The 11,282-nt window shown below is 38.9% G+C and overlaps 1 protein-coding gene across 1 annotated transcript in view; it reads left to right on the plus strand.

Moving 5' to 3' along the window:
- The first annotated feature begins 1,294 nt into the window (after nucleotides 1–1,294).
- The window catches only part of LOC107289970 (rap1 GTPase-activating protein 1-like), a 48,619-nt gene continuing 38,631 nt past the window's right edge, over nucleotides 1,295–11,282 (plus strand). Inside the window, exons 1-3 of the mRNA XM_029284653.1 lie at nucleotides 1,295–1,375; nucleotides 2,938–2,973; nucleotides 3,938–3,985. Coding sequence (XP_029140486.1) covers nucleotides 2,956–2,973; nucleotides 3,938–3,985 — 66 coding nt within the window. The 5' untranslated portion in view covers nucleotides 1,295–1,375; nucleotides 2,938–2,955. The remainder of the gene's footprint in view (nucleotides 1,376–2,937; nucleotides 2,974–3,937; nucleotides 3,986–11,282) is intronic.

Here is an 11,282-nt window from a genome sequence, read left to right on the forward strand (position 1 = left end):
ATCTGAAATGGAATGTGAAAAATCAGGAGTCTGGCAGCACCTTTTTTGACACATTTTATTAAAAGGCATCAGCATTCACGAGTTGCCAGGCACTTCATCAAATGCATAGAGTAGCTAGACTGATGTAGGATTTAAATGGGGATGAGGTGGGGGGGAAGACACAGGTTATGTGTGCAACAGATTATTTTATCAGTTAATTATTGTAGCATGTTAAAACCCCTCGTGCTTGTTGAGATCTTCTGAGATTGGCTGAAACTTTTTGATATATGTGAGTTCAACAATTTCTCATTCAGTGGCACTGTTAAAGTCTCCCAAACAGTTGCTTTGCACGAAAGGGAAAAGGCAGCTGTGATAGAAGACTGAAGTGGCAGACAGGATAATATATAAAAGGTCTCAGTCAGGGGTGATGTCTTGTTGGCCACAAGACTGTGGAAACATCTCCAGACATCGCTGGCTTTTTGGCTTAAGAAATAGAGATGAGCATGGCCCCCTAAAGTCAGTCACAAGTGGTGGTTAAACCTGCAGGGACACCTTTACCTCACTCCAAGAATGGGAGGGAGAGATAGTGCTTAAGGGGTGCACTGGCATTAGGGAGGCTTAAGTCCAAGTCCATCCTCAGCCATAGAAGCTTCCTGGGTGGCTTGGGGGCCAGTCATTCTCTCTCAGCCTAACTGATTTCACTGGGTTGCTGCTGTGTAGAGGAAATGGGAAGAGGTAGCATATATACACTGCTTAAACTCCTGAATGAAAGGTGATTTGTATCTAATAAATAATAAATAAACCAGAATGCAAGCGGGGATGCAACAATGGATTGGCAAGGATGATTTGTGATTGCATGTATAGCTGTACAAGCTCTGTTCTTGGTTTTTAAACATGTTTCTATTTGACTACTCACTGACTGAGGTTTAATTGCGAGATGGCTTCTGTCTCTGAAACCATATTCAGTGTTGTATGCTTGTGTGAGGCGTATTAATAAATGTATGCCTGTGATGACTAGGGGAATTTACCTAGGGTTTCTTTCTTTTAGTGCTATGCTTTGCCTAGATATCATTTAAAACCTTCTCTTCCTGCCCATTAACAGCTATAATCTTTCCTTAAAAAGAATTATGTATATTTCTCCAAATGGATTTTATAAAAATACAGTCTAGGCCTTATCTGAACTGCAATCAGGCCAGTTCCTAGGCTTATGAAAAAGGGTGTCAGCATCTGGGAAAGGTGACAGTTCTGCAGCTGTTATTTGTTTTTAATTATGCTAACTGGCATGTCCTCCTTTTCATACAGGAGATCTGATGAAGCAGAACACTGCATCAGTGACATCTTAGATTCACCTATCCAGGACTCTCAGGCTGCCCTTAATCTAGGTGTTCAGAATAAGGTAAGGAGTGCACTTGCTTTCTGCCTGCCACTAATAGTACAGATGTGCTTATGTGTTGTCTTTGTTTTAGGAGCTTCAAATAATCCTCGTTACCCTTAGGGATATAACTTAGCTTGAGAGAGAAGCCAATCTAAGGTCACCCAGACAGTTTTCTGGCTGACTGAGGATCTTCTAAACTGAATGCAATTAGCATCCACCTCCTCAGGGACAGGAACTGGGTTAGCACAGCTGGATAAGCTCTTTCAACTGGATAAACTTAGAACATTAGTTCTTGGCACCCAAGTATCAAAGATTGAAAATGGAACGGATATATCTAGGGATTTGGGAAAGTTTGGAGCATGCTGTTTTTCCACATAAGCTCTCATCTCTTTAGGTCATGTTTAGGTGTTTATGTAACAAACCTACCTTTTGTATCTCAATTTGATGCTGTCAATAATATAATTCTTTTCTGCATTTTTTTCTGACCTTACTGCTTACAGTTCTTCTTCTTTCCTTTCTTGCAGTCACAATGCCCTATATATATATATATATGTTGCTAAGTCAATATTATTTCCTGTGTTTTGTCTGTGAAAAACTATCATCAAGAACAAAGGAGAAGGTTCTATTCAGTCTTCTCTCATGAAAGTACTATGTGTACAGGTAGTCTTCAATTTGGGACCAGTCATTTAAGAGATGGAAGCCAGGAATATATTGATGAGAAATATATCAGTTGTATTTGACAGTTTGAAAGATTTTCATGTTGAATATGCAGTAGATTAGTTTCTTTTGTCTTGATGAGAAAGATATGGAATCAGCCAGAGGTAAATTTTTGGCTAAAATTTAGAAGAACTTTTAATGGTAACAGACTGCCTTAAATAGGATAGATTATGCCCCTTAAAGTGTTTAAGCAGACCTGGGCAGCCTTATGCACACCACCTGGAGTCACTCTGAGAGTGAGACGGGTGGTATCTAAATTAGATGAGTGAGTGAGTGAAAGTGAGAGAGATATGATTGATAGATTGATACAATATGTTGGGAGTGCTATAGTGCTGTCCTGCTTTTAGTAGATACTTGGACTTTCCAGGGTCTCTTCCAATTATGGTTTTTTAAGGTTTAAAATTTAAAGGTTGTCCTTTAAATGGCAAAATATTTGGTTCTTTTTAGATAAAAAGAAGTATCTGAGTAAGGAATAAGTAGTGATGAGCAGCTCACTAAAAAGTGTAAGACATGACACTTTTCCAAAATGGCCTGGTTTCCAGATAATTAGAGCTTATACCAGGGGTAGTCAACCTTGGCTCTTTTATGACTCGTGGACTTCAACTCCCAGAATTCCTGAGCCAGCTAAGCTGGCTCAGGAATTCTGGGAATTGAAGTCCACGAGTCATAAAAGAGCCAAGGTTGACTACCCCTGGCTTACACAATATGCTTTTTTCTCTTCTGAGACAGCAGCTATCAGGAAGCACTCTGTATTTTGTGTTTTCATAAACTCTGCAATACTGAAGACACAATCTAATGAAACAGTAATTATGATCTAAAGTTGGGGGTCTGCAAATTGATTTCTTATTTTATGTGATTCCATACAGGTAGTCGACTTATTTGAAATGATTGAAAAAATGCAGGTATGTTTTTCTAGTTTCATGATCAAATTTTGAACTTCTGATAATAAGCTGCTTCTGTTATGGAATTGTTTTGGCACTTGAACTTTACCATAACCCAAATGCAATAATTACTTCAAAGGTCTCTACCCTGTCTATAGTTGTGTAAGCTGTTAATCCACTCCACACATCTGGCTTCTTACTTTGTTGCCCTTCTATTTCACCCTTCCTCTTCCTGCGTGATGTTTCTGTTGGTTCATCTGGCTCCTGTGAGATTCTCCTTGTAATTTACGAAAATGTTTTTACCTCTCTGCTGTGATTGTTTCTTAGAAATGGATGCTTTCTTTCTGCTGTACTTCTGGAAGCCTGTAACTCCAAGAGCTGTGCTCTCCCTGTTTTCATTTTGGCCTGGTAATTGTCTGGCTGCAGGAGGCCAAATATGCAGGGATACCTACATGAGGGAAATATGTTGGATGAAATGTTTTTTTGGGCTCCTCTCTTGCACATCTGTGTTTCTTATGTACTGGAATTTAAATTAAAATCACTCTACGTCACTGATAAGCTCAATTCAAATTTGTGGAATGAATTATAAAAAAACCCAACTTGCTTTCCAGGGCAAATTGTGTGGTAGATATCACATAAAGTCTCACTCTAACACATGTAGATGTGCTACCTAGAGTAAGCTTTTGGTAATTTGATAAATGAAATTTATCTTTCCATTTGATGCTCTCAGAAGAAAGTGGATGGGGAAGGTGAATTAGGAGAATATTTAGTTTCATTGAATTACTACTCTGATGAATTATTATCCTTGCCCCAGAATTTTTGGAGTATTGCCCTCACCATGTTATTCGAAGGCCAAATGGACTTTCAACAACCTTCCCCCTCTGAGGGAGAGGAAAAAATAAACCAGAGATTGATTGATTTCTTCTTTCCTTCTTCCTCCCTCCCTCTCTTCCGGCCTTCCTTGTCTCCTTATCTGTCTGTCTAGAGAAGTCGTTTGGATGAGCAAAGATGTTCACTTCCAGCAACACTGAAGGTCAGTTACCATTGCTCATTGCATTTTTTGAATTAGGAATGATAAACCCCAGCAAAGGTCTGCACATTATTCTATGATGGGACAAATTGCACCCTAGTATTTCAGCAGAATTTCAATCAACAAACAACTCAGCAGGAGACTTTGCAGATAAGATTTGCGGGGAGGGGCTGTTCTTAGGGACTTCACTCCCAATTGAGTGGAATCCTCTCTTTCTCCACCACGGAATGAATAGCAGTTTTCTGTTTCTATACAACTGTGGAGTTAGAAGAGCTGGTGCAGGGAATGGACATCCTTAGAGGAATGGGAGCAAGGCTTACAATTTTGGGGAGGGCAGAAGTCACAATGGATTGTATAGTTTGGGAGTAGGCTCACATATTTGGACCTGTGCCCCATTTGGGTTTCCTCTGTCTTTGATTTTCTTCCTTAAATTAAACCTCATCTATGGCTTGCATTGTACTTTTAATGAATTTCCCATCTCAAAATGTCAGAGAACTACACCATGACTTTTCAGAATTGTACCACTAAAATTTAATGGTGCTGCTAGGGGAAGTCCAAGATCTGTGGGCATCACTGTGATCAGAGGCAAATTGGAGTAGGGCGAGAGTCATAGTCCAGGTAAGGGAAAAAGAGAAATAAAAGAAATAGAAATTATTATAGAAATAAAGGAAAATTAATATTAATGTAAATCAATACTCCTTATACAGTAATATTGGCTTATTATGAACCTTGAAGTTGTATTACTTTAGTCATGCTAGCTGGGAATTCTTGGCCCTAAGGGGAAGGCAGAAAACAGAGCAAGGCAAACCACCATTGTTTGTGTATATATTTCAGTGTTCAGGAAAGTAGACCAATTTGGTCTAGTGGTTAAGGCACCAGTCTAGAAACGTCTGAGTTCCAGTCCCACCTTAGGCATGAGAGTTTCTCTCATGACTAAATCACTCTCTCTTAGCCCAATCCACCTGACAGGGTAGTTGTGCAAAAAATAGGAGGAGGAAAGAGTATTGAGTCTATTCACCAACTTGAATTATTTATTAAAATAATAAATGTGGGAGATTAATTAAAAACAAACAAATAAATGAAGTGTTCCAAAGCAAACTAATCTTCCCTAACTGGCACCTTCTAATTGTACTGAGACTGCAGGGCCAAGAATTCCCAGTTAGCATGAACAGAATAATATAACTTCAAAGTTCATAATAAGCCAATACTACCATATAAGGGGCATTAATTCAGGAATACTTCCAAATAACTCTGGAAGAGCAGGAATGGCAGAGATGAAAAGGAAAAGTCACTCTTTGCACCTATTTCCTGTTCTCTTGTGATTGTTAGGGTAATTGTGTGCCAATCTAGCAATGGTACTACCGGTATTTTAGTTGAATATTTCATTATGCATGCTACTAATTAGTAAAATATCCCTCTGATATTTTTTTTCTTCCATTCAATCATGTCTGATTCTTCAAGACTGTCTTGACCAATTTTCTTGGCAACGTTTTTTCTTCCAGAATTGGTTTGCCATTGCCTCCTTCCTCACTGAGAGAAAGTGACTGGCTCAAGATTACTCAGCTGGCTTTGTGCCTAAAGTGGGACTAGAAGTCACAGTCTCCCAGTTTCTAGCCTAACTTCTTAACCACTACACCAAACTGTGATTTACAATACAGCATAAAACCAAAGTTAAACAAAAGATGCCATTCTAAGAACTATTCAACTATGCAAGTATGCAACTATTGGTTGCAACAAAGGGCAATAAACGTGGAAGGTTGAGAAGATTATTTAAAAAAAAACCTAACACTTATTCTTTCCTCATTTACTGGAATATAAGGAGGAAGGGAGGAAAAATATAGGCAGACTTGCAAGATTTTGTTACTACAGCCTATCTCCATAAAGTGTAACATTTAATCTTCCCGTGGAGTCAGTTTCCTGATCTGTTCAACCATGTAGAGCTGAAAGTTGCATACAAACTGGAAGTTTCTGAATTAGAGGCATAGACAAGATTATAAAGAGTGGGTTACAGTATTCATGTCTAAGCCTGATCTAGAAGTATTTGTAATGTTATAACTGAGGAATTTCTGCCACAGCAGGTGGCAACATCTAGCAAACAGATCTGTTTAGTATTTAGATAGGATGCCATCATGAAATCCCACCATAGACTATTCCAGGAAGTTAGAAAAAAATACCATCCTGTAAAAAGGCACGCAAAAACCATTGTTGCCCCCCAAAAAAACAAAAAACCCTATGTTGCCAAAATAAGGAATCTTTGACTTACGACCATTTGTTCAGCATCCATTCAAAGTTTTGACAGTGCTGAAAAAATAGACTTGTGGCCTATTATGGCTGTTCAAACAGTTGTGCTGTCTTCAGAAAGCCTTTGGAAAGATAGCACAGCTTTACAAAGGCAAAGCGGCTTTCTGAAGGCTGAGGGAGCCACAGGTAGGAAATGTTCACCAGAGAAGCTGAGTCCAAAAAGGAGTAAAGCAGTGGCTGAGGACAAAAGCTGAAAGGTCAGTGTGGGGAACTGGGAGTCAAAGCAGCTGGGTGAATGAATGCTTGCTGGCACTTGCTGGGGTGGGCTAGAATGCCCTGAGTATGGCAAGTGGTCTCAGATCCATGTGGCCCTGGGGGCTGCTTGCCATCCAGCAAGGCATGGTGCAGAATAGAGATGGGGGGAGATAGGCAGTTGGGGGGAGTTGGAGGCAGTCCTTTACCTGAGGCTCTGTGCTGGAAAAGATCAAACCCAGAATGTGGTGAGTTCTTGCCTGATGACCCATGATTCTTGGTAAACAACTACAATGGGGTGTGCCAGGATTGCTGTCATAAATCAGTGCAGTCATGTGATGTTTCACTTTACAGCCATAGTGATTTATGATGGCAATCCTGGTCTGAATTGTCATAATTTAAGGATTACCTGTAGTACACCCATAAAGTAGAGCAGTATTGGGGGGGGAGGGGGAGATGTGTCTTAACTTTTTGGTTAAATGTTGAGCCAAGACAAAGAAAACTAGTACTGGAGTGTACTATGTCCAATAGGGTGTTTAGTTTTTCTGGTATACTCTCATTTTGTTTCTGTCCAAAAGGAATTAGCAGATATTTCCATAATTAAATTTGCTACCAGACTGGCCAGGCTACAAGAGATACTATCCAGAAAAAAAACCTCTCATTAAAAGCAAATAGCTGAAGGTTCTGTGATCTAATTAAAGGAGGAGATGGTAGAGGTAAAATCAGCTCTCTCACACCTGAAATAATTCATCAGCCCATGAGCCTGCAGAGGCAATTTGTGCAAAACAATCTTGCATGTTTTGCCTCAACATAATGCACACTGATATTGTAGTGGCTCAGATTTATGTTGAGTCAATTTCCACTGCACTCTGTATGCCACTTCAGCTCCTGTTCTTCCATGTGTATGTACATATGTATATGTATACATACATGCACAAACACAAAAGCTCTATTTTTGAAGTATATTGGAAAGAGCATTTAGGTGCAGTTGTGCCAATTGCCTTAGTATGTTCCCTATTCCATATCCCACCCAAGACAAAGACAGAATTGTCAGTGGGACCAGACACAAGCTCTTTGGAGATCTCTTGAAATCCATTTGGATCCAATTGGATCCTTCTTGGGCAAATTTAAAAAATCCAGCCGCTCCTACATATGGGCTGGAGGCCCATCCATGACAAACTGTGAAAATATCTATGGTGCTCTCTGAGCCTGGTTGTTTTCTTGCAGACATTTCATCACCCAAACTAAGTAACACCATCAGTGTTACTGTATACTATTTAACACTGGCTCCAACTAAGGATGACTTAAAAATTTCAACTGGTCTGGAGACTAAATAAATGATATCAAGTCATGTCATGTCCTGATTAAGTGGGGGAAGACCTTAAAGTATTGGCCTAATATACTTAGAATATCTTACAGCTGAATTTTATGATTCTATTACTTGATGTCTTGAGGCATACCAGCTCACCAGCTTTGATCATTTTGCTGGTTTACAGTTGGAATGATAGTAGGATCAAGTGGCCATTTCTAAGTTTGGCATTAATGAAACATTATTTTTAGGAGCTGAAAAAAATGCACATCATTTTTGTTCCAGAAAAACTGCACAATATAGCAAAGACAAATCATATAGTGATGCAATAAAAGGGATGTTTAATGTTTTCTGAGTTTGCTTCTCTTCCAGCAGATGTTTCATGATCAGACTAAGGGATGAGGGAGAGTAAAATTTGCTGACTATTTGAATGATGATGAGTGAATAGTACTGTTATATTAGCCAGGAGACTAAAATACTAATGCAGAATAGTATTTGGCTACTCAGAGTAGTAAATTTGCCTGCCAATTTACTAGCTCTGTCGTGGTACATGCTCACATGCTTCCCAAGGTATACCACAGGAGGGCAAGCTAGCTTCGCAGTAGAAAGAAAGATGAGCAGCTCTTCCTGCAGTGTCATCTATCCCCTCCCTCCCCTAGAGCTGCCTCACAAATGGGCATCACAACCAAGAAGATTCAGAGTTTGCAAGAATCTATCTGCCTTCATGAAGCATCAGCTTGTCTCCCCATTGAAGTGGTACCTATTTATCTACTTACATGGAACATGCTTTTGAACTGCTAGGTGGACAAAGCTGAGGCAAGTGACGGGAGCTCATCCCGCCACGCAGTGCTAGGGCTCGAATTGCTGGAGCAAAGACCATCTACAGCATCATTAAGCCACTGAGTCACCACACTACTTAGATGATTGCTAACACTTCAGAAGATAGATTCAAGATTCAGAAGGATCTTGATAGGCTTGAGCTTTGGACCCTTCCAACAAGATGCAATTCAGTAAGATCTTGCACTTAGGTAGGAAAAACCAGATCCACAGATGCAATCCAGGCAGTATCCTCATCATCAGTAGTGCCTGTGAGAGAGATCTAGGTGTCTGGTGAATCACCACTTAAGTATGAGTCAGCAGTGTGCTGCGCTGCTAAAAAAACAACAACCCAACACAGGACTTCTGGTTTTGCACCATAGTGCCCGGCTGCGGGATTGAGGAGCTCTGCACCCCACAGCTAGTTTCACCCTGCCAGGTGACTCTAAATGGGTCAAAAGTTGCCCCAGATAGGTGATGAAGAAAGAGGGGTGCTCCGATGAACACGGAATGATACCGATCGATCCATTTGATCCGGGGGAAGCCCTCTAACCCGACAGAAGAAAGGCTAGCTTCACACCAGTGTCTAGCCCAAGCTACTTGCAGCCGAAGTCCAAGAGCATGAACTAGAACAACGGTGAACAGTGTGCTTGGCATTGGTGAGAGTATCCATCTTCTCTCTTTTATTTTGTAACTGATTCCTTGGGAAAGATCCCCAAAGTAAGAAATCCTCTGAAAGTGAAGGGAGGGGACCACACCCCTATTCCTCCATAGACAGAAGCGGCGAATTAACTTTTAAAGTGGAAAGAAATATATTGAAATGAAATCTATAATACTACAGTCTGGATAAATCTAGAAACTAAGAAAAGTTTTAAGATTTTACACCTTAAAGGGTTCTGATGAAATTATATATATATAAAAGAACTTTTTGTTTGAAAAGGCTAGAAAACAAACAACTACTGACATCTAGTGGAGAATTAGAGTATAGAACATCAACAAGACTGATTCAGAAATTGGCAAGATGCCCAGAAACAAAGAATAATTTGTTCCCTTGAACTTTAATAACTCTCAAGAAGACAGCTGGGAACAAAGAAAGAAAACATAGTGAGCCAACCATAAGATTAAAAAGTGTTTGCAGAAAAAGAAAGACTCTGACTGCTGCTTAAGCCCAAGAATTGTTTACAGAAAAAGAAAAACTTTGACGCTTGGCTAATCTCTCGGGGAATTTACAGGAAGGACTCAAGGTGGCTAAGTATACTGGATTGCAGTTCTGAGTGGTTGATAACTGACCCCTAAATAGAAGAACTGTGATAAAATACTGGTTTCACTGATACCTTGACAATTGGAAACACATTGGATTCTGAGATTGGCTGGTTTGACAAGGCTAATCATAGAGACTATGGCACTGATGAAAGAGTATTTGAAGGGGGAGATAATATGGATATTGTATACTTATCAAAAAAATGACAGGAAACGACATAAATGAGCATATCTCCAATCTAAACTTACAATAAAAAAACTCTCAGAAAATGATGATAAAGAATGAACAAAAAATCAGATAATAGAAGATAAACTTGAAGAAAATGACTTAAAGAGAATTACAACTTAACACAAACAGGAAAAAATCTACAAGATTTTGCAATAACAATAAAAATGGAAAAAATACTTTATTTGTCAGGACATCAAAACAAACCCAAGGACAAGAAAGAAAATTTAATAAAATGGACTATAGAACTGCCAGGAGAATCATTAGAGTTTGGGAGACAAAAAGCACATACCCTACGCAATTTGTCTTTCTCACTCCCAATAATACCCACAAAAATACAGGAACTTCCTGGCAAACGAAATATATTAACTTGGAAAACTACTTGGCAAAAAAGAAAGCCAGAATTAGATTCAAAAGATTTGACTCGCCTTACCAGATGGAATATTACATGAGCAAACACCTTTTGAATATGGTTAAAAGAACAAAAAAAATTAGATATAAAGGGGCTCTATAGTAAGAGGGATAAGAGATATAAGTAGTATGGTATCTTCTACAATATATGAAATTTAAAAATATTGGGATGATATATGTAAATGAAAAGTTTGAAATTTAAAGGTAATTAATTTGAAGAGAACTTGGAATGACCGAAATATTGAGGGGAAATTAAGCTTAAACAAGAATTTTTGAAAACAGGATATATACCGTAGTTCCTTAACAAAATAACTATTACAAATATAAGTGAAATATAAGCCGATCAAAAAAGATATTATATGTAGATGTTATAAGATAAGTAGTATAGTATCCTTATAACACATGAAATATGAAAATATTGGGATGGTGTATGTAAATGGAAAGCTTGGATATTTAGATAATTAATATTAAGAAAATTATTACTGATAAAAATGGTTTAAATATTAAGGGGAAATTAAGCTTAAATAAGAATTATGAAAATATAGTGCATGGGTATGTCTAGTTTAATGAAGAGAAGGACGAGGGAGGACATGATAGCAGTGTTCCAATATCTCAGGGGCTGCCACAAAGAAGAGGGAGTCAAGCTATTTTCCAAAGCGCCTGAAGGCAGGACAAGAAGCAACGGATGGAAACTAATCAAGGAGAGAAGCAACCTAGAACTAAGGAGAAACTTCCTGACAGTTAGAACAATTAACCAGTGGAACAACCTGCCTCCAGAAGCTGTG

Source organism: Protobothrops mucrosquamatus, unplaced genomic scaffold (genome assembly GCF_001527695.2).
Source record: "Protobothrops mucrosquamatus isolate PMUCROS unplaced genomic scaffold, P.Mucros_1.0 scaffold791, whole genome shotgun sequence".
Taxonomy (NCBI): Eukaryota; Metazoa; Chordata; class Lepidosauria; order Squamata; family Viperidae; genus Protobothrops; species Protobothrops mucrosquamatus.